Source organism: Bufo gargarizans, chromosome 1, assembly GCF_014858855.1.
Source record: "Bufo gargarizans isolate SCDJY-AF-19 chromosome 1, ASM1485885v1, whole genome shotgun sequence".
Lineage (NCBI taxonomy): Eukaryota > Metazoa > Chordata > Amphibia > Anura > Bufonidae > Bufo > Bufo gargarizans.
This window is the reverse complement of record NC_058080.1, coordinates 50,366,906-50,391,397: the sequence shown is the minus strand read 5'-3', so window position 1 is coordinate 50,391,397 and position 24,492 is coordinate 50,366,906. Positions and strand designations below refer to the sequence as shown.

The following is a 24,492-nucleotide window of genomic DNA, read 5'->3' as shown; positions in this document are numbered from 1 at the left end:
CACATGGCAGGATTAGATACACTGGACAGTATCACACATGGCAGGATTAGATATACTGGACAGTATCACACATGGCAGGATTAGATACACTGGACAGTATCACACATGGCAGGATTAGACACACTGGACAGTATCGCACATGGCAGGATTAGACACACTGGACGGTATCACACAGGGCAGGATTAGATACACTGGACGGTATCACACAGGGCAGGATTAGATACACTGGACAGTATCACACATGACAGGATTAGATACACTGGACAGTATCACACATGGCAGGATTAGATACACTGGACGGTATCACACATGGCAGGATTAGATACACTGGACAGTATCACACATGGCAGGATTAGACACACTGGACAGTATCGCACATGGCAGGATTAGATACACTGTACAGTATCACACATGGCAGGATTAGATACACTGGACAGTATCGCACATGACAGGATTAGATACACTGGACAGTATCACACATGGCAGGATTAGACACACTGGACAGTATCGCACATGACAGGATTAGACACACTGGACAGTATCACGCATGGCAGGACCAGATACATTGTACAGTATCGCACATGACAGGATTAGATACACTGGACAGTATCACATATGGCATGATTAGATACACTGAACAGTATCGCACATGGCAGGATTAGATACACCATACAGTATCACACACACCAGTGTTAGATACACTAGGTGGTATCTTATTAGATACACTAGACAGTTTCACACATGACATGATGACATACACTGGGCAGTATCACATATGACAGGATTAGATACACCATACAGTGTCACTCACAACAGGGTTAGATACACTAGGTGGTATCTGATTAGCTATACTAGACAGTATTACACATGACATGATGACATACACTGGGCAGTATCACATATGACAGGATTAGATACACCGTACAGAATCACACATAATAGAGTTAAATACACTAGGCGGTATCTGATTAGATACACTGGACAGTATCACACATGGCGGAGTCGGAGGGTTCAGTGCCAGCTGGCGGAGTCGGAGGGGTTGGTGCCACTTGGCGGAGTCTGAAGGGATGGTGCCGACTGGCGGAGTCGGAGGGGTCAGTGCCTGCTGTCGGAGTCGGGGGATTGGTTGTGGCTGGCAGAGTCAGAGAGGTTGGTGCTGGCTGGAGGAGTCGGAGGGGTCGGTCCTGGCTGGCGGAGTCGGAGGGTCATTGCCGGCTGGCGGAGTCGGAGGGGTTGGTACCGGCTGGCAGAGTCGGAGGGGTCGGTGCCGGCTGGCGGAGTCAGAGGGTCGGTCCTGGCTGGCGGAGTCGGAGGGTCGGTGCCGGCTGGCAGAGTCGGAGGGGTCGGCCCTGGCTGACAGAGTCGGAGGGGTTGGTGGCGGCTGGCAGGGTCGGAGGGGTCGTGCTGGCTGGCGGAGTCGGAGAGGTTGGTGGCGGCTGGCGGAGTCAGAGGGGTCAGTGCCGGCTGGCAGAGTCGGAGGGGTTGGTTCTGGCTGGCGGAGTCGGAGGGTCAGTGCCAGCTGGCGGAGTCGGAGGGGTCGGTCCTGGCTGGCGGAGTCGGAGGGTCGGTGCCGGCTGGCAGAGTCGGAGGGGTCGGTTCTGGCTGGCGGAGTCGGAGGGTTGGTGCCGGCTGGCAGAGTCGGAGGGGTCGGCCCTGGCTGACAGAGTCGGAGGGGTTGGTGGCGGCTGGCAGGGTCGGAGGGGTCGTGCTGGCTGGCGGAGTCGGAGAGGTTGGTGGCGGCTGGCGGAGTTAGAGGGGTCAGTGCCGGCTGGCAGAGTCGGAGGGGTTGGTTCTGGCTGGCGGAGTCGGAGGGTCAGTGCCAGCTGGCGGAGTCGGAGGGGTCGGTGCAGGCTGGCAGAGTTGGAGGGGTCAGTCCTGGCTGGCGGAGTCGGAGGGGTTGGTGGCGGGTGGCAGGGTCGGAGGGGTCGTGCTGGCTGGCGGAGTCGGAGAGGTTGGTGGCGGCTGGCGGAGTCGGAGGGGTCGGTCCTGGCTGGTGGAGTCTGAGGGGATGGTGCTGACTGGCGGAGTCGGAGGGATCGGTGCTGGCTGGAGGGATCGGTGCTGGCTGGAGGGGTCGGTGCTGGCTGGCGGAGTCGGAGGGGTCAGTGCTGGCTGGCGGAGTCGGAGGGATCGGTGCCGGCTGGAGGGGTCGTCCTGGCTGGCAGAGTCGGAGTGGTCGGTGCCGGCTGGCGGAGTCGGAGGGGTCAGTGCCAGTTGGCGGAGTCGGAGGGGTCAGTGCCGGGTGGCGGAGTAGGAGGGGTTGTCCTGGCTGGCCGAGTCGGAGGGGTCGGCCCTGGCTGACAGAGTCGGAGGGGTCGGTGCCGGCTGGCGGAGTCAGAGGGGTTGGTGGCGGCCGCCTATCTCTTCGTGAGCCCTTCTACAGCCTCTTATTTTTCAGAGGTGTAACCTAAACTTCCTGACACCCTCACCTCCATGTGCTATTTCTAGTACCGATCTCCTAATAGGGGCCCCTCAGACTTCTGGACCGCACCTCTGCACCCTCTGCAGTGTGTCACACCCACCCTGTGTATTTAGGCTGCGGAGTGCTTTCTGCATGCGGTGCTCACCCGGGTTACTATATACACGTTCCCTGGACATACTGGGCATCGGGCGCTCTACCCGTTGACACTGTGCAAGCACCTCCATTGTCCGCTTATCTGCACCCCAGATATGGACACTTCAAATAGAAATTTCATGATGAGAAAATCAGAGGCTGTTTATTCAAGGATTTATTTCACTGCACAATAGTAGAAATAAATGAAGCAGGCGTGAGGAGCCATACGCCCCCTTTACAACCGCTTACTGGACTGCTGCCAGGAACGCAGATGTAGCAGAGCTGTGTCTGTCATCAGCTGCTTCTTCATACTAAATCTTTGTACTCCTCTGATTTCATACATGCCATCTTCCAACAGCGGGGGTTTCGCAAGAAATGTTTTAGCCCCATAGCAAATATTTGCATGTGCCCCCTCCCCAACACTCTGCCAGCTCCAGGGAGGCTAAAGTCCCACTTGTCAGACGAGTTGCGGTAAAAAAGTACAACTCGCTGCATGTTCTGATACAATCAGATGTGCCCAATATACTATATGTTAGACCCCAAAATATATTCAGACCCCAGACCAGTCCCCAAGATAGATTCAGACCCCAGACCAGTCCCCAAGATAGATTCAGACCTCACAATTTATTTAGACTCCAGAACCAAAGCCAAATTAAAGGGGTTGTCCCGCGAAAAACATTCTACATTATTCACACCTGCCCCAGGATCAGAATACTTTTGTAGTTGCAAGTCATTCAAATTTTACTACTGCCACTGAATTATTCAATTAAATCTCTCTGCATAGCGCCACCTACTGTTTGCTTTATTTCTAATTTCTCTGTCCTGCTCACTGAGATGGAAGCACACGCTCAGTTTCAACCTTCAACTGTCACTAGGTTCAGAAGTAAGGACACATCACGGAAAACAAATAATAATAACACAATAGATGCAGACATTATATATGGACTAAGCCCTCATTCTAATATAATAAAATATGAGACTCTCAGCCAATATATTTTGATCAAAACACATCTGTGCCCGCCTACCAGCACCAAGGTAGTCTCAGTTAGGCAGGTTCTACTCTAAACCTACCTATGCTGTTGGGCATCTATAATCAGGAGAGCATACCCTGCACATATGGTGTGCTGCTCCTAGTCACCTCTGTGTGCATCAGCAACCAATGAGAGGAAGAGCAAGCATATGTACCACCTAATCAAGGCGGTCTGTTTGATAGGAAGGGCAAAAGTGCACAGGAAAAAAATAGGAGCGCATTCACACTTGAAGGTGCCACTCCCTCAAGTACATACTACAAACTAAGCAAAATCAAACTAAGCTGGATGCACATACAGGTGACTAGGAGCAACACACTATATGTGCAGGGTCTGCTCTCCTGAATGTAGATGCCCAACGGCATAGGTAGGTTTAGAGTAAGACCTGCCTGACTGAGATTACCTTGGTGCGGGTAGGTGGGCACAGATGTGTTTTGATCAAAATATATTGGCTGACAGTCTCAGATTTTATTATATCAGAATGAAGGCTTAGTCCATATATAATGCTTGTATCTATAGTGTTAGTGCGTTTTTTTTTTTTCCTGTGAATTATTTTATTTCATAAATGTAGCCATGGACATCCGCATATTAATTTATCATATCGTGCAGGATGTTTTATCTTTTTTTTCCTGTGATTTTTGCTTAGTAAGGACACATCCCCTGAGACAGTGCCCCCTAAGCCGCTAGCTTGAAATAAATCTAGCAGAGCAATTATTTATTTATTTTATGCACGTATATAGCGCTACTATATTCCGTAGCGCTTTACAGACATCAGCATCAGTTGGAGAGGACCCTGGATCGGTAAGTGATTGGCCTCTAGTGTTGGGCCCTCAGAGTAGCCTATAGTTATGTAATGCAGCAATACTCTAATGGGGCTGTATTATATAATATGTTATCATGTGGCGTCACATGGAGTACTTATAGCTCCTTAGTTTAGAGCCATATGGATTCATGAACCACCATTCTGGCCATTGCCAGAAGAATATCTTGAAGTTCTAGTGTCGAAGGTTAAATCTACATCAAGGCCTCCCTCATTCCCAAGAAGCCACGCACATCAGATAAATGTTGGCTGAACCTGCCGATTTTTGCCATGCCTAGTTGACCTTGTCCCGTGGTGGCCTCCCTACTCTCCCAGGCCTTGGTGTGGTACCACTACCACCTATTGCCACCATCTTTTAGCTGTTGAGCTATGCCTCAGTGTCCACATGATGAGAAAGAGCAGCAAGTATAATGAGGTTTTGGCCTCTTCTTCAAGATTTTTATGTTTTTGTTCTTTTCTTTGTCGCGAAAATCAGTGATCACAAGTTGTGAGAAGGAAGCATTCTCTGAAGGAGGCTGTTGTGTGGTGTTAGCGGGTGGAGTCGTATTGTTTGTTTGGTTTTCAGTGCTTGGCAGGCAGTCACCACGGGACGGGCAGGCGCTCCTATAGTCAGCCTGTTTATTCTTTCTGTGTGCTCAGTTGTTGTGGATTTTACTAAATACTTTTATATCACGTTCTAGCAAGAGGCAACGGCAGCGAGACTAATGGATCGTAGAGAAAACACTGGTTGCTAGACAGCAGCTTAAAGGGATTGTGCCATGACTGATGTACAAATGAAAGTCAGACATCATATAGAACATGACAATCTCTTTCTAAGAAAGCTGGAACCAGCGCTGGACCTCACATGGATCCAGAGATCTCCTCATTCACTGCTCCAATTGTTCTGCAACATTACCTTCAGGCTGACACCTCATGGGCGTATCCTTTCTGCTGTAGCTCGCTCCCTATCACAGCTCAGAGGGGTGTCCTTTCTGCCGTAGCTCTTTCCCTGTAACTACTACAGCTCCTAACAGAATAACTCAGTGGCCATAATAAATGTTTTTATTACATGTAATTACAAAAATGTTCAGATCCAGGGGCTGGTTGGAAAAATTTTGAATGTGTTTAATGCCACAACCCCGAAATACAGTAGGAACCACATAACTTGCATAGCATTAGCCACATGGGATGCAGAGGTAGCAATGCAGCGAGCCGGACCTGTGGTGCCAGCACCACCTAGGGGCGAATGAGTGAAATGACAATGCCAGACTGATAATAGGAAATACCATACAATGCAAATAAATACATAAATAGGCAGATGTTTAAAGTGTTCCATTTACACAAATGTGGGACGCTGCAGCAATCTCAACTGGTATCTGAGAGGTAAAGGTCCCTGTGCCACCTAATGAGACACCAATATTATACACATATATTGCATAAGTCGCCAGGAACCATGACATGCAGGTTAGACCTGCAGTGGTCGGGTTTGGGGTAGGCTGGGTCACCCGGACACCATCGTGGTGTCACCACATGCTGCCACTCTCCAGAAGAGATGGTAAGACATGGTGTACCCCAATGAGAAATAAGTTCAGAGAGTCAGGGTCTGCAGTAAACCCGTGTGTTTGTTTACTGGAGGAACTCAAATGCAAAACAATACAGGTGAGGCATAGAGCTGGCTTCTCCAGTCTCCTCCCTGGCAAAAGAAGGGCTTGATGCTGAGGAAAGGCCTGAGCCAGCTGGCCCTCTCTCTCTCAGAAGGCTGGTAATCTGGCCAAAGGCTGGAGGTCCACGGTCTAGGGCTCAGTAGTCCTCCTGGCCCCTTGGTCACAGGGCTGGTGACCCATGGTCTGTGGCTCAGTATCCCCATCTCAGCATCTTGTAGTGGTCACTCATGCAGACTGGCAGAGTCTCTTCTAATCACTGATCCCTAACTGCAGAACACTAGGGGCTCTGACTGCTCTCCTTGCTGAACTTGAACCTTCTAGTGGGAGGGGTGGAGTGGAGAAGCACAGCCTAAACAAATACAAAGTTACAATTCTCATCTCTCATAGACTTGCATTAGACCTTCATTAATACTCAATGGCAATGACTAGCAGTCCCAAATGTCTCTCAGTATTCATTATTATGCAATGTGTACTGATATAAAGTATATACAACAATGTGCTGATATGTGAGGTATGAGGTATAATGGATGCAGTGTGTACAGATATATAATTTATACAGCAGTGTACTGATATGTGAGGTACAAGGTATTTTGGATGCAGTGTGTACAGGTATATAGTATATATAGCAGTGTACTAATATGTGAGGTACAAGGTATAATATATGCAGTGTATACAGATATATAGTATATACAGCAGAGTACTGATATGTGAGGTATGAGGTATAATAGATGCAGTGTGTACAGGTATATAGTATATACAGCAGTGCACTGATATGTGAGGTATGAGGTATAATATATGCAGTGTGTACAGGTATATAGTATATACAGCAGTGCACTGATATGTGATGTACGAGGTATAATAGATGCAGTGTGTACAGGTATATAGTATATACAGCAGAGTACTAATATGTGAGGTACAAGGTATAATATATGCAGTGTGTACAGGTATATAGTGTATACAGCAGTGTACTGATATGTGAGGTACGAGGTATAATAGATGCAGTGTGTACAGGTATATAGTATATACAGCAGAGTACTAATATGTGAGGTACAAGGTATAATATATGCAGTGTGTACAGGTATATAGTATATACAGCAGTGCACTGATATGTGATGTACGAGGTATAATAGATGCAGTGTGTACAGGTATATAGTATATATAGCAGTGTACTAATATGTGAGGTACAAGGTATAATATATGCAGTGTGTACAGGTATATAGTATATACAGCAGTGCACTGATATGTGATGTACGAGGTATAATAGATGCAGTGTGTACAGGTATATAGTATATATAGCAGTGTACTAATATGTGAGGTACAAGGTATAATATATGCAGTGTGTACAGGTATATAGTGTATACAGCAGTGTACTGATATGTGAGGTACGAGGTATAATGGATGCAGTGTGTACAGATATATAGTATATACAGCAGTGTACTGATATGTGAGGTACGAGGTATAATGGATGCAGTGTGTACAGATATATAGTATATACAGCAGTATACTGATATGTGAGGTACGAGGTATAATGGATGCAGTGTATACAGGTATATAGTATATACAGCAGTGCAATGATATGTGAGGTATGAGGTATAATGGATGCAGTGTGTACAGGTATATAGTATATACAGCAGTGTACTGATATGTGAGGTACAAGGTATAATGGATGCAGTGTGTACAGGTATATAGTATATACAACTGTATACTGATATGTGAGGTATAATAGATGCAGTGTGCACAGGTATATAGTATATACAGCAGTGAACTGATATGTGAGGTACGAGGTATAATGGATGCAGTGTGTACAGGTATATAGTATATACAGCAGTGTACTGATATGTGAGGTACGAGGTATAATAGATGCAGTGTGCACAGGTATATAGTATATACAGCAGTGAACTGATATGTGAGGTACGAGGTATAATGGATGCAGTGTGTACAGGTATATAGTATATACAGCAGTGAACTGATATGTGAGGTACGAGGTATAATGGATGCAGTGTGTACAGGTATATAGTATATACAGCAGAGTACTGATATGTGAGGTACGAGGTATAATATATGCAGTGTGTACAGATATATAGTATATACAGCAGAGTACTGATATGTGAGGTACGAGTTGTAATTTATACCTCATGTCAGTACACTGCTGTAGATACTGGCCAGGAACGGGTAGTGGGAGCGGCTTTGAATGGGGCATTGGGGCCCAATTTAGATTCTTGTTATGGGGCCCAGTGATTTGTATGCCCCTGGCAGTTGGATTTAAACATGGCCAGTTCTTTTGATAAACCAGTCAAGGACTCTTAAAGGGATAGTCCATATATACTCCCTTCTGTCCCAATGAGGCATACTGACCAACATTGTAGCTGGCAAGTAAACCCTGTCCCGGGATCACCCAGAAACTCATCCAAGTACTGTATGCCCATTACCCAGGTTCAGCCTGTATTTTCCTGTTTCTAAAAAGTCCCTGCCAATTTGGGACTGTTGGCAACTATGAGAAGGTGGTGGTGAAATGAAGCACCAGAGGGGCCCCTTCTCATTTGTGGCGGACATACAGTATATTAATTCCCGGGACGTCTTACATTGAAGCTCCCGGGCATGAAGCTTGTTCCTGACACTGACGTATCCCTCATTAACAAGGTGTTATTAAGTTGTCCCATAATTCTCAGTTTTTATTCTCCCACATAAAAGCGAACTCGCTGCTATTTTGTCGGAAATCCTCGCCTCTCACCATTTAATTAATGCCTCGTTATTGTGCAATCTGCTTAGTGGCGAAATTACGACAAGCGGCATCTGATCCTGATATTCCCTGGAACGTCGTCCCTGGTGCAATAAGTCTAATTATACTAATGGATATCATGTAACTGAGGAGAATGCGAAAGCTTAGGGACTAATGAGGATAATTCACACATTTCCCCCGTAACCATAAAATATACCGTTCAGTGGAGACCAGAAATGTATCTGCAGTCTGGGGCGTAGCCCGGCGGGGGCTGAAAGCAAAGTGCGGCCACCAATTTTAGACAGTTTTCTTGTATTGTATACTGTATATAAAATAATACCGCCACACAATGCCAATATAATACCGCCATATGTTATCCAAATAATACAGTACCCTCACTACAATGTTATATGTTGTCCTTCACGGCCCAAGAGCGGCAGGGGCAATATTCAAATTCACAATATTTTGCGAATATTCATCATATATTCGTGAATTTGTGATCTCCAGTCATTATTTTTCTTGATTTGCAAAAATCGCCATTCGGAAAATTCACGATAAAGAATCGCGATATGAAAATTCGCGATCAACGCTACTCCTAAAGTCAAAGATATTGCAGCTTCCTCATTGGCCGACAAGCAAAAAGCAGTGAGGGATCATGGGTACTGCTGAAAAAAAACCTCGAATACTCGCGATTACGAAGATATAGCGCTATATTCTAGATATTCGCGAATTCTCGAAGTGCCAATTTTCGCGATAAAAATTAGCAATACGAATATTCGCGCTCAGCACTAAATTAGAGTGTCCAATTAAAACCATAATACAATTCCGAAATAATACTGCCATATGCAGGATCTAGAGCCCCAAAAATACTGCCATACAGATCTGTGCAGTCAACCGACGAGCATGAGAGCTGGTTTGTCTTTAATCGCATCTTTTATCGCCCCACGCAAACGGTCCAATTAATGATCGCCCCCCCCCCCTTGATATATTATTGATCAGTGCAGTAAGTCAGCTCGTGTAAGAGGACCCCTAGGCCCACAACAGCTTGGGCAGCACCAGCGCATATTCAGGGTTGGTACCCAGGACCCGGTGGACTTGGTCTTTGTCACCCACACAGTGCTCTGGACTACTGACCTAAGGTCCACTAGGGAGTAGAGATCCCTGACAAATTTTTAGGCACTTACTAATGTATTGTGATTGTCCACATTGCCTCCTTTGCTGGCTGGATCCATTTTTGTATTATCTCATACACTGCGTGTTTCCATGGTTATGACCACCCAGTAATCCAGCAGCGGTGGTCGTGCTTATACACTATAGGAAAAAGCGCGGGCCTCTCCAGGACCGTGGGAGCTCACATAGGCTGGTGTCATTTCCTATAGTTTGCAAGCACGACCACTGCTGATGGATCGCAGGGTGGTCGTAACCATGGAAACAGGCAGTGTATAATGTGAAAAATGAATGCAGTCAGCAAAGGAAGCAATAAGGACAATCACAATACATTAGTGAGTGGCTTCTATTACCTTTTTCTACATAATAAATGTAATTTGCTGGAGGGAGACTACCCCTTTTATAACTTAAAGGGTTATACCATGACTAATGTAAAAAATGAGAATCAGACATCATATAGCACATGACAATCTCTGTCTAACAAAGCTAGAACCAGCCCTGTACCTCACATGGATCCAGAGATCTCCACATTCATTGCTCTTCTAGAATTATAACAAGCTGGGAGCTCAGAGGCGTGTCCCTTCTGCTGCAGCTCACGGGGCTGTGTCCTTTCTGAGGCATCTCTTTAGCTTTACAGCACAAGAGAAAGTTGAGGGATTTTACTGAGCACGTGCGGCCATCTCAGTGAGCGGGACAAAGAAATAAGAAAACAAACAAACAGCAGGTGGCGCTATACAGATAGATTTTACTGAATGAACTTTTAATTACATGCAATTACAAAAGTATTCAGATCCAGGGGCTGATAGAATATTTTGAATGTGACAACCCCTTTAATTGCTCCACACATACTATACTTTAATATCAATACTTCACATTAGGAATGGTATACTAGGGCTGCAAAAAAGTATTCACGCCCCTTGACTGTTAATGGGTATCTGATCACACAGCAGTGTTTTATACCATAGGTGTGCAAAAATAATCACGCCCTAAATTAAAAAATAAAATCCTGCCCTATACTTTGAGGCTGGATTCCTCTGACTGAGGGACGGTACAGTAGATTTGGGCTGTTTCCGGCCTCCGCAGCGCATAGACCGGCTGTTACCACGGGGGCCTTCTCTGCGGCACACTTTGTGCTGTTTGTTCTCCTTCCTCCAGATCGGCGCCAGTTGGAGGAACAATGACATCTGAGCTCCATGTCTTCTCAGTCCAATCATCCTCCGGAGGAGAACGCTGTGTATCGGAATGTAACAGGATCAGGGGGTTTAGTATCCCATTATTCCTGAAGATTATTATTTTCTATGTGACATATAACTAATCCCTACTATTCCGACAAACTGGGTCAATGTAAATGTAGAGGTTTTGGAAAGTGACATCTAATCTTATGTAATCACGTCAAATTCTGAGCTTAGGTTTGGTCCGGCTCCAAAATCAAATGTTCTCACTGATTACAATGTCCTCTATACCATTGTCCACGTCCACCTATAATCCGAAGAGTCCATCTTACTATGACCGGACGACATACGGAGGACGCCATCTCCTGTAATTACCATCTACAGTATGCACTTATTCCTCAGCATTATAGAGAGTACCGTGTACTCATTCCTCAGCATTGTAGAGAGTACCGTGTACTTATTCCTCAGCATTATAGAGAGTACCGTGTACTTATTCCTCAGAATTATAGAGAGTACCGTGTACTCATTCCTTAGCATTATAGAGAGTGCCATGTACTTATTCCTCAGCATTATAGAGAGTACCGTGTACTTATTCCTCAGCGTTATAGAGAGTGCCGTGTACTTATTTCTCAGCATTATAGATAGTGTTGTGTACTTATTCCTCAGCATTATAGAGAGTGCCGTGTACTTATTCTTCAGCATTGTAGAGAGTACCGTGTACTTATTCCTCAGCATTATAGAGAGTGCCGTGTACTCATTCCTCAGCGTTATAGAGTGTACCGTGTACTTATTCCTCAGCATTATAGAGAGTACCGTGTACTTATTCTTCAGCATTATAGAGAGTACCGTGTACTCATTCCTCAGCGTTATAGAGTGTACCGTGTACTTATTCCTCAGCATTATAGAGAGTACCGTGTACTTATTCTTCAGCATTATAGAGAGTACCGTGTACTCATTCCTCAGCGTTATAGAGTGTACCGTGTACTTATTCCTCAGCATTATAGAGAGTACCGTGTACTTATTATTCAGCATTATAGAGAGTCCCGTGTACTTATTCTTCAGCATTATAGAGAGTGCCGTGTACTCATTCCTCAGCATTATAGAGAGTACCGTGTACTTATTCCTCAGCATTATAGAGTGTACCGTGTACTTATTCCTCAGCATTATAGAGAGTACCGTGTACTTATTTCTCAGAATTATAGAGAGTACCGTGTACTTATTCCTCAGCATTATAGAGAGTACCATGTACTTATTCCTCAGCGTTATAGAGAGTGCCGTGTACTTATTCCTCAGCGTTATAGAGAGTGCCGTGTACTTATTCCTCAGCGTTATAGAGAGTACTGTGTACTCATTCCTCAGTATTATAGAGAGTGCCGTGTACTTATTCCTCAGCATTATAGACAGTGCCGTGTACTTATTCCTCAGCATTATAGAGAGTGCCGTGTACTTATTCCTCAGCATTATAGAGAGTACCGTGTACTTATTCCTCAGCGTTATAGAGGGTGCAGTGTACTTATTCCTCAGCGTTATAGAGAGTACCGTGTACTCATTCCTCAGCATTATAGAGAGTGCCATGTACTTATTCCTCAGCATTATAGAGAGTGCCGTGCACTTATTCCTCAGCATTATAGAGGGTGCCGTGTACTCATTCCTCAGCATTATAGAGAGTACCGTGTACTTATTCCTCAGCATTATAGAGAGTGCCGTGCACTTATTCCTCAGCATTATAGAGAGTGCCGTGTACTTATTCTTCAGCATTATAGAGAGTGCCATGTACTTATTCCTCAGCATTATAGAGAGTGCCGTGCACTTATTCCTCAGCATTATAGAGAGTGCCGTGTACTTATTCCTCAGCGTTATAGAGAGTGCCGTGTACTTATTCCTCAGCATTATAGAGAGTGCCGTGTACTCATTCCTCAGCGTTATAGAGAGTGCCGTGTACTTATTCCTCAGCATTATAGAGAGTGCCGTGCACTTATTCCTCAGCATTATAGAGAATAGCGTGTACTTATTCCTCAGCGTTATAGAGAATGCCGTGTACTTATTCCTCAGCGTTATAGACAGTGCCATGTACTTATTCCTCAGCATTATAGAGTATAGCGTGTACTTATTCCTCAGCGTTATAGAGAGTACCGCGTACTTATTCCTCAGCATTATAGAGAATAGCGTGTACTTATTCCTCAGCATTATAGAGAGTGCCGTGTACTCATTCCTCAGCGTTATAGAGAATAGCGTGTACTTATTCCTCAGCGTTATAGAGAGTACCGTGTACTCATTCCTCAGTGTTATAGAGAGTACCGTGTACTCATTCCTCAGTGTTATAGAGAGTAGCGTGTATTTATTCCTCAGCATTATAGAGAGTGCCGTGTATTTATTCCTCAGCATTATAGAGAGTGCCGTGTACTTATTCCTCAGCATTATAGAGAGTGCCGTGTACTTATTCCTCAGCGTTATAGAGAGTACCGTGTACTCATTCCACAGCATTATAGAGAGTACCGTGTACTCATTCCTCAGCATTATAGAGAGTATCGTGTACTTATTCCTCAGCGTTATAGAGAGTACCGTGTACTCATTCCTTAGCATTATAGAGAGTGCCATGTACTTATTCCTCAGCATTATAGAGAATGCCGTGTACTTATTCCTCAGCATTATAGAGAGTGCCGTGTACTTATTCCTCAGCGTTATAGAGAGTGCCGTGTACTTATTCCTCAGCGTTATAGAGAGTACTGTGTACTCATTCCTCAGCATTATAGAGAGTGCCGTGTACTTATTCCTCAGCATTATAGAGAGTGCCGTGTACTTATTCCTCAGCATTATAGAGAGTGCCGTGCACTTATTCCTCAGCATTATAGAGAGTGCCGTGTACTTATTCCTCAGCATTATAGAGAATAGCGTGTACTTATTCCTCAGCATTATAGAGAGTGCCGTGTACTTATTCCTCAGCATTATAGAGAGTGCCGTGTACTTATTCCTCAGCATTATAGAGAATAGCGTGTACTTATTCCTCAGCATTATAGAGAGTGCCGTGTACTCATTTCTCAGCATTATAGAGAGTGCCGTGTACTTATTCCTCAGCATTATAGAGAATAGCGTGTACTTATTCCTCAGCATTATAGAGAGTGCTGTGTATTTATTCCTCAGCATTATAGGGAGTGTCATCCAGGCTCGGACTGGCCCACAGGGATACAGGTGAATCCCCTATTGGGCCCCTGAGCAAGGTGGCCCTAGTCTCCCACCCCCTGCACAAGTGGCACAGAGCACAGTAGACTTGCTGCACTACATACATTTATCCAATATACAGCACCTCCACCAGCCGGTGTTCATAGAAAAAACTTGATAGTTTATTAAAGAAACTCCCCAGTTTATTATTATAGACACAATCAGCGTTGAGATGACTTCTAGTTATTATTATAGACAGTACCATGTCCTTATTCTTTAGCATTATAGAGAGTATCGTGTACTTATTCTCCAACATTATAGAGAGTACCATGTCCTTATTCTTCAGCATTATAGAGAGTATCGTGTACTTATTCTCCAACATTATAGAGAGTACCATGTCCTTATTCTTCAGCATTATAGAGAGTATCGTGTACTTATTCTCCAACATTATAGAGAGTACCGTGTACTTATTCCTCAGCATTATAGAGAGTACCGTGTACTTATTCCTCAGCATTATAGAGAGTGCCGTGTACTTATTTCTCAGCATTATAGATAGTGTTGTGTACTTATTCTCCAACATTATAGAGAGTACCATGTCCTTATTCTTCAGCATTATAGAGAGTGCCGTGCACTTATTCTTCAGCATTATAGAGAGTACCGTGTACTTATTCCTCAGCATTATAGAGAGTACCGTGTACTTATTCCTCAGCATTATAGAGAGTACCGTGTACTTATTCTTCAGCATTATAGAGAGTGCCGTGTACTTATTCTTCAGCATTATAGAGAGTACCGTGTACTTATTCCTCAGCATTGTAGAGAGTGCCGTGTACTTATTCCTCAGCATTGTAGAGAGTACCGTGTACTTATTCCTCAGCATTATAGAGAGTACCGTGTACTCATTCCTCAGCATTGTAGAGAGTGCCGTGTACTTATTCCTCAGCATTGTAGAGAGTGCCGTGTACCTATTACTCAGCATTATAGAGAGTACCGTGTACTCATTCCTCAGCATTGTAGAGAGTGCCGTGTACTTATTCCTCAGCATTGTAGAGAGTGCCATGTACTTATTCCTCAGCATTATAGAGAGTACCGTGTACCTATTCCTCAGCATTATAGAGAGTACCGTGTACTTATTTCTCAGCATTATAGAGTGCCGTGTACTTATTTCTCAGCATTATAGATAGTGTTGTGTACTTATTGCTCAGCATTATAGAGAGTGCCGTGTACTTATTCCTCAGCATTGTAGAGAGTGCCGTGTACTTATTCCTCAGCATTGTAGAGAGTAACATGTACTTATTCCTCAGCATTATAGAGAGTACCGTGTACCTACTCCTCAGCATTATAGAGAGTACCGTGTACTCAGTACTCAGCATTGTAGAGAGTGCCATGTACTTATTCCTCAGCATTATAGAGAGTGCCGTGTACCTACTCCTCAGCATTATAGAGAGTACCGTGTACTTATTCCTCAGCATTATAGAGAGTGCTGTTTTCCTATTTCTCAGCATTATAGAGAGTACCGTGTACTCATTTCTCAGCATTATAGAGAGTACCGTGTACTCATTTCTCAGCATTATAGAGAGTGCTGTGTATTTATTCCTCAGCATTATAGGGAGTGTCATCCAGGCTCGGACTGGCCCACAGGGATACAGGTGAATCCCCTATTGGGCCCCTGAGCAAGGTGGCCCTAGTCTCCCACCCCCTGCACAAGTGGCACAGAACACAGTAGACTTGCTGCACTACATACATTTATCCAATATACAGCACCTCCACCAGCCGGTGTTCATAGAAAAAACTTGATAGTTTATTAAAGAAACTCCCCAGTTTATTATTATAGACACAATCAGCGTTGAGATGACTTCTAGTTATTATTATAGACAGTACCATGTCCTTATTCTTCAGCATTATAGAGAGTATCGTGTACTTATTCTCCAACATTATAGAGAGTACCATGTTCTTATTCTTCAGCATTATAGAGAGTGCCGTGTACTTATTCCTCTGCGTTATCGAGAGTACCGTGTACTTATTCTTCAGCATTATAGAGAGTGCCGTGCACTTATTCTTCAGCATTATAGAGAGTACCGTGTACTTATTCCTCAGCATTATAGAGAGTACCGTGTACTTATTCTTCAGCATTATAGAGAGTACCGTGTACTTATTCTTCAGCATTATAGAGAGTGCCGTGTACTTATTCTTCAGCATTATAGAGAGTGCCGTGTACTTATTCTTCAGTATTATAGAGAGTGCCGTGTACTTATTCTTCAGCATTATAGAGAGTGCCGTGTACTTATTCCTCAGCGTTATAGAGAGTACCGTGTACTTATTCTTCAGCATTATAGAGAGTACCGTGTACTTATTCCTCAGCATTATAGAGAGTACCGTGTACTTATTCTTCAGCATTATAGAGAGTGCCGTGTACTTATTCTTCAGCATTATATAGAGTGCCGTGTACTTATTCTTCAGCATTATAGAGAGTACCGTGTACTTATTCTTCAGCATTATAGAGAGTGCCGAGTACTTATTCTTCAGCATTATAGAGAGTACCGTGTACTTATTCTTCAGCATTATAGAGAGTGCCGTGTACTTATTCTTCAGCATTATAGAGAGTACCGTGTACTTATTCTTCAGTATTATAGAGAGTGCCGTGCACTTATTCTTCAGCATTATAGAGAGTACCGTGTACTTATTCCTCAGCGTTATAGAGTGTACCGTGTACTTATTCTTCAGCATTATAGAGAGTGCCGTGTACTTATTCTTCAGCATTATAGAGAGTGCCGTGTACTTATTCTTCAGTATTATAGAGAGTGCCGTGTACTTATTCTTCAGCATTATAGAGAGTGCCGTGTACTTATTCTTCAGCATTATAGAGAGTACCGTGTACTTATTCCTCAGCATTATAGAGAGTGCCGAGTACTTATTCTTCAGCATTATAGAGAGTGCCGTGTACTTATTCTTCAGTATTATAGAGAGTGCCGTGTACTTATTCTTCAGCATTATAGAGAGTGCCGTGTACTTATTCTTCAGCATTATAGAGAGTACCGTGTACTTATTCTTCAGCATTATAGAGAGTGCCGTGTACTTATTCTTCAGCATTATAGCGAGTGCCGTGTACTCATTCCTCAGCATTATATAGAGTGCCGTGTACTTATTCTTCAGCATTATAGAGAGTACCGTGTACTTATTCTTCAGCATTATAGAGAGTACCGTGTACTTATTCTTCAGTATTATAGAGAGTACCGTGTACTTATTCCTCAGCATTATAGAGAGTGCCGTGTACTTATTCTTCAGCATTATAGAGAGTACCGTGTACTCATTCCTCAGCATTATAGAGGGTGCAGTGTACTTATTCCTCTGCATTATAGAGAGTACCGTGTACTTATTCCTCAGCATTATAGAGAGTGCCGTGTACTTATTCCTCAGCATTATAGAGAGTGCCGTGTACTCATTCCTCAGCATTATAGAGAGTGCCGTGTACTCATTCTTCAGCATTATAGAGAGTGCCGTGTACTTATTCTTCAGCATTATAGAGAGTGTCGTGTACTTATTCCTCAGCGTTATAGAGAGTACCGTGTACTCATTCCACAGCATTATAGAGAGTACCGTGTACTCATTCCTCTGCGTTATAGAGAGTGCCGTGTACTTATTCCTCTGCGTTATAGAGAGTGCCGTGTACTTATTCCTCAGCATTATAGAGAGTACCGTGTACTTATTCCTCAGCATTATAGAAAGTGCCGTGTACTTATTCCTCAGCATTATAGAGAGTACCGTGTACTTATTCCTCAGCATTATAGAGAGTACCGTGTACTTATTCCACAGCATTATAGAGGGTGCAGTGTACTTATTCCTCTGCATTATAGAGAGTACCGTGTACTTATTCCTCAGCATTATAGAGAGTGCCGTGTACTTATTCCTCAGCATTATAGAGAGTACCGTGTACTTATTCCTCTGCGTTATAGAGAGTACCGTGTACTTATTCCTCAGCATTATAGAGAGTGCCATGTACTTATTCCTCAGCATTATAGAGAGTACCGTGTACTCATTCCTCAGCATTATAGAGAGTGCCATGTACTTATTCTTCAGCATTATAGAGAGTACGGTGTACTTATTCCTCTGCGTTATAGAGAGTGCCGTGTACCTATTCCTCAGCGTTATAGAGAGTACCGTGTACTCATTCCTCAGCATTATAGAGAGTGCCGTGTACTCATTCTTCAGCATTATAGAGAGTACCGTGTACTTATTCTTCAGCATTATAGAGAGTGCCATGTACTTATTCTTCAGCATTATAGAGAGTGCCATGTACTTATTCTTCAGCATTATAGAGAGTGCCGTGTACTTATTCCTCTGCGTTATAGAGAGTACCGTGTACTTATTCCTCTGCGTTATAGAGAGTACCGTGTACTCAATCCTCAGCATTATAGAGAGCACCGTGTACTCATTCCTCAGCATTATAGAGAGTGCCGTGTACTTATTCCTCTGCGTTATAGAGAGTACCGTGTACTTATTCCTCTGCGTTATAGAGAGTACCGTGTACAGTCCTGCCCAAAAGTTTTGAGAATGACACAAATATTAGTTTTCACAAAGTTTGCTGCTAAACTGCTTTTAGATCTTTGTTTCAGTTGTTTCTGTGATGTAGTGAAATATAATTACACGCACTTCATACGTTTCAGAGGCTTTTATCGACAATTACATGACATTTATGCAGAGTCAGTATTTGCAGTGTCGGCCCTTCTTTTTCAGGACCTCTGCAATTCGACTGGGCATGCTCTCAATCACCTTCTGGGCCAATTCCTGACTGATAGCAACCCATTCTTTCATAATCACTGTGATGAATACCACCCCTCGTGCCCGCTGACGTCAACCACGTCGAGCTCACGAGACCCGGTATGATCACAGGGTTTACCAAAAACGTGAAGTTACGCCCTCCAGAGGAGCACGTAAGGTCAGGCTGGTATAGTTTACACACACACCTCCTGTCCACGCGGGCACAGAGAGGCAACAAGCTGGGAGAGCCTTTTCACTGCCACAGTGAAAACAGCCCACACTCAGCCCGGGTAACTGCCACCAGTTTCTCGTCTGATATAAGCCCGGTCCGCTAACGGGATTATATAGGGTCAGAAACCAACCCGCGGTAGCTTATAACTAGGCCAAAACACGGACGTGGGGATTCGTGATCGAGATACAAGACAGCACAAGATTCAATGATATATTTAATCGCTGTAAGAGCACACTAGATATAACACGATATACACAGACAATATATACAGTGGTCTGAGATTACAGATACAGATTATATGGGTACAACTGGGTTACGCAGTGTAAAAGTAAGTTACCAAGTATGATGAAAGTTCCTTGTGATGTCCTGAGCTGGAGGCCACACGAGGGGCTGTGATCTCCTGCTATTTCCTGGGTCCCTCTAAACACATGTGTAGGATGTGACCCCTCTTCAGAGAAAGACCGCGCCTACTTGCTGGCACCAGGCTTTTAACCTGCAGCCGGCCCATCCCCTCCCTGCCTCAGGGAGGGGTCAACTCCCCCTCTTCTGGGCTGACGGTGAATGACCCACAAAACCCTTTAGGGGTCATAGCTCCAGACCAGAGGGTCACAGGGAGATGGTTCTGGGACTAATGGACCTGCCTGGGTTCCGGCTACAAGTAGAGCCCAAACCTGGTACCGGTAGGTGGCTTCTATGGGGAGATATGGGTATCTCCCTACCCCGACTGGGTACGAGTAAACAAAGACCATGGGACCGTACCTCGTGGCCACCGGGACACAAATATGTATCCGGTTTGCGCCTGCGATGGCCGGGCGCTTCATAATTCCTTATGAGAGGTAGGTGCCAAGATGTCTGGGAAGTCTCATTGATCCGGGCAAGAGCAAATACCCCCTGCTGAGAGTTTTCCTGCCGGATTCAGGTGGCTCCAAACTGGTGCCTGGAGGTGTGAACTTCTCCTTGAAGCTTGGACCCCCTGGGGCGTCTTCCTGGCCCACTGACACTCAGATGGCTGGGGGGGGGGTGGAAACTTATTTTGCATATACACTGAATCATGCCAAGAGGTGCATAAAATTACAATCAGGGCTGGGGGCTTTGAAGCAGGGAAATCCTGTCAGCAAATGGGGGGTGTGAGGACATGGCTGACAGTAAATATTAATCCATATTCCTCACAATCACTTCTTGGAGTTTGTCAGAATTAGTGGGTTTTTGTTTGTCCACCCGCCTCTTGAGGATTGACCACAAGTTCTCAATGGGATTAAGATCTGGGGAGTTTCCAGGCCATGGACCCAAAATGTCAACGTTTTGGTCCCCGAGCCACTTAGTTATCACTTTTGCCTTATGGCACGGTGCTCCATCATGCTGGAAAATGCATTGTTCTTCACCAAACTGTTGTTGGATTGTTGGAAGAAGTTGCTGTTGGAGGGTGTTTTGGTACCATTCTTTATTCATGGCTGTGTTCTGGGGCAAAATTGTGAGTGAGCCCACTCCCTTGGATGAGAAGCAACCCCACACATGAATGGTCTCAGGATGCTTTACTGTTGGCATGACACAGGACTGATGGTAGCGCTCACCTTTTCTTCTTCGGACAAGCCTTTTTCCTGATGCCCCAAACAATTGGAAACATGCTTCATCAGAGAATATGACTTTGCCCCAGTCCTCAGCAGTCCATTCACCATATTTTCTGCAGAAGATCAATCTGTCCCTGATGGGTTTTTTTGGAGAGAATTGGCTTTTTTGCTGCCCTTCTTGACACCAGGCCATCTTCCAAAAGTCTTCGCCTCACTGTGCGTCCAGATGCGCTCACACCTTCCTGCTGTCATTCCTGAGCAAGCTCTCCACTGGTGGCACTCCGATCCCGCAGCTGAATCCTCTTTAGGAGACGATCCTGGCGCTTGCTGGACTTTCTTGGACACCCTGAAGCCTTATTAACAAGAATTGAACCTCTTTCCTTGAAGTTCTTGATGATCCTATAAATTGTTGATTGAGGTGCAATCTTAGTAGCCACAATATCCTTGCCTGTGAAGCCATTTTTATGCAACGCAATGATGGCTGCACGCGTTTCTTTGCAGGTCACCATGGTTAACAATGGAAGAACAATGATTTCAAGCATCACCCTCCTTTTAGCAGGTCAAGTCTGCCATTTTAACCCAATCAGCCTGACATAATGATCTCCAGCCTTGTGCTCGTCAACATTCTCACCTGAGTTAATAAGACGATTACTGAAATGATCTCAGCAGGTCCTTCAATGACAGCAATGAAAAATGCAGTGGAAAGGTTTTTTTGGAATTAAGTTCATTTTCATGGCAAAGAAGGACTATGCAATTCATCTGATCACTCTTCATAACATTCTGGAGTATATGCAAATTGCTATTATAAAAACTTAAGCAGCAACTTTTCCAATTTCCAATATTTATGTAATTCTCAAAACTTTTGGCCACGACTGTACTTATTCATCAGCATTATAGAGAGAACCATGTGCTTATTATTCAGCATTATAGAGAACGTTGTGTACTTATTCCTCTGCATTATAGATGTAGCATACTAAACCACAGGGGAAAACACGTGAGGCTCACAGTGGGCCGATGGGGGTAGTAGTTGTTTGTACTGACAGTTAGCAGATGCCTCCCTGGGCTGGTGTACAGTGCATGGGAAGAAAGCACGAAATCCTCCGGGGCACTCTCGGTTGCAGGGAACACCAGCCAGATGTTGGTTGAGGTGCCCTTTATGGTAATTGGTGTTAGGTGGTTTTGCGGCTGGGCCCCTGGTTCGTGATGTCAGCACCATTAGGTGCAAATTTTGAGAGTAGTAGTAGTAAGAATGAGGAGTCGGTTGTTGTAAACCAGTTGAACATTTACTAAAGAATCCATAATCTCTGGACAGTTGGCACAGTTCATCAATGGAAAGAGTTCTGTATAGCACAAATAATAATAAGTTCACTGGTAATCCTATTATCAGGCAGTGGCAGTGGTCAATGGAGGGATTCTTCTAATGCTGATACTTTACAGGCAAACTGAAGATTTACTTTAAGTTCCAACTCTAGCACTCTGGTGCTGGATATGACATTTGCTTACTTTATATTTTGAGTTATCCAATAAGGGTGTCCCCCTCGCAGCAGGCAAAGGCACTCGGAACGTTGCTCTCAGGCACTTGTGGTAATGAGGTCCATAAGCTGAGTTTAGCTGTTACTCTCACTAGCTTCTCCTCATATCCATATTTAGACTTACTGTCTGGTGCTTTGCTGCTGTAGATTAATGTCCGCTGTACTCCGTTAGCCTGGCCATGACCAAGGGGTAGAAATATCAGACAACATGTTGGACGATGCCTGTTCCTCTCCTCCATGAACTTGCTTCTCCTCCATGAACTTGCTTCTCCTCCTCTCACACCCCACTATATATATATATGTTATGTGGTGCCAGTGTAACATCCCGGAGTATGTCACTAAACTCTTTCTCCCTGCTACAACATGTTAGGTGTAATTTTCTATGCCTGTTTCATATAATTGCTATAATTTTCCATGTACACCAGCAGGTGGCAGCAATGTGTTTAGCATAGATTTAGTTTAGTTTAGTATATCTAGAATGGAATAGTACATTCCAGTCTAGCTCCCCCCCCCCCCACTCTCTTTGAGGAGGTGTGGAATGTTCCCACTTCCTGCCTCATGGGGAGGAAAGAAAGTTCTAGTTAGTGTACCAGCCGCCCGGCTAGGGGAAGGCTGTGTTCGTAGGAGCTCCCAGTTACAGGGATCCCAATCTAGGATCCAGCCTCGGCTGAGGCCAAGGATCACTCTTCCCAGCCTGAGTCATCTACCTCAGCTGGTGACAAGCAAGCAACACCTCCAGAACTACAGGTCTCCAGGAAGAATCATTCCCTGCGAGCAGTCCTGTGAGTACTTATCCAGAGTCCAGGAGAAGCCAAATTCCTCCTCAGCTAGTCAGGCCCATGCCAAGCAGAAGATAGACAGAGCAGAAGATAGATTCCTGCCAGATTCTCCAGGCACATAGTATAGAAGCAGAAGAGATATTAATCCCTGCCATACATTGCCAATACTTGCTGGGACCTAAAGACTATTGCTGTAACTCGTATGGATTTCTGTTGCCATCCAGTAAAGACAAGTTGCATTATACTTCAAGTCTGGATCTCACTCATTCCTCAATGACTCCTACTAACAACACTCATTTTATTGCAAGTGAGCCAAGATCCAGGAGTCCAGCCGTACCCAGGTAGGGGACACCGTTGACTATAACTATAACTACTTACCCTAGAGAGACATTATCCCCTCTGGCATTCCTCACCTGGTACGTGAGTTATTACATCTTAAAGGGCCCTGAGACTATAGCCTGCGCAAGCTGCAATTGGTGTCACAAACAAACCATAGACTTTCATACATTTATCCTGACCCACTGCATCATTGGTCACCGTACCAGTGTCCTGCTCATTGCATTAAGTGGCCTCACGGGAACAGGATCGGATCCAATTGTGTGCCTATCCCTGACAACAGAACCGGATGCAATTGTGTGCTTAACCGGATCCAACTGCATGTTTCACAGTACAACAAGATCTGAAAATTGAGTTTATTGCTTCATTGCCGTGCCAGAAAGCACCATGCGGTGCCCACGAGTACTCAAAGGGTTAATTCGCCATATTCACCAAAATGGCGCCGCTTGCTGGAGGCGGGAAAAGACAAGAACGCCCTCTCAAGAGCGCGAAGATGTCGAGTACGCCCCCCTAGAAGCGGGAAAACTAAAGACTGCCCACCATGAACTTTGTATTGTGAACCAAGGGAGTACCGACTCCTCCCTCTGGGCTCCACCCTTACCTCCTGCATGCACCATGATGGAAAAGAAGATGGCTGCCAACCCGGAAACCAAGATGGCCGCCGATGCTGAGCCTGCTCCCGCGGAGGACGCCACTGATACAGTCGCTAAGGCTTTGGACCAGCCTGCACCGCAGACGGTGATTGGACCCCGCGATGACCACCAGGAGGCACCGGAACCGGCCGTCCGGCCGCGACATCAGGTAGGAGCATGATAAAGATAGACCACGGCACTCGTTTTTATAAGTTTGAATCAATTGTATTTTTTATATTTTCATCAGACCATCCAGGAGTAAATAATGTGCAAACTGGCCAACGTTTCGGTCCTAACACAGGACCTTGTTCACGGCCTTAGTTACTTGTGGCATGCTTCCTGTTGGACAGAACAGGAAGCATGCCACAAGTAACTAAGGCCGTTGGCCAGTTTGCA

At 44.8% G+C, this 24,492-nt stretch overlaps 1 protein-coding gene across 1 annotated transcript; it reads right to left on the bottom strand.

Annotated features, from left to right (window-relative positions):
- Positions 1 to 1,141: 1,141 nt before the first annotated feature.
- On the bottom strand, positions 1,142 to 24,081 carry LOC122924473 (proline-rich receptor-like protein kinase PERK9). The gene is made up of 2 exons (XM_044275584.1): positions 24,066 to 24,081; positions 1,142 to 1,740 (listed from the first exon to the last, which is right to left on the bottom strand). The coding sequence occupies exons 1-2, from the start codon at positions 24,079 to 24,081 to the stop codon at positions 1,142 to 1,144; spliced, it is 615 nt and encodes a 204-aa protein (XP_044131519.1).
- Between the last annotated feature and the right edge of the window lie 411 nt (positions 24,082 to 24,492).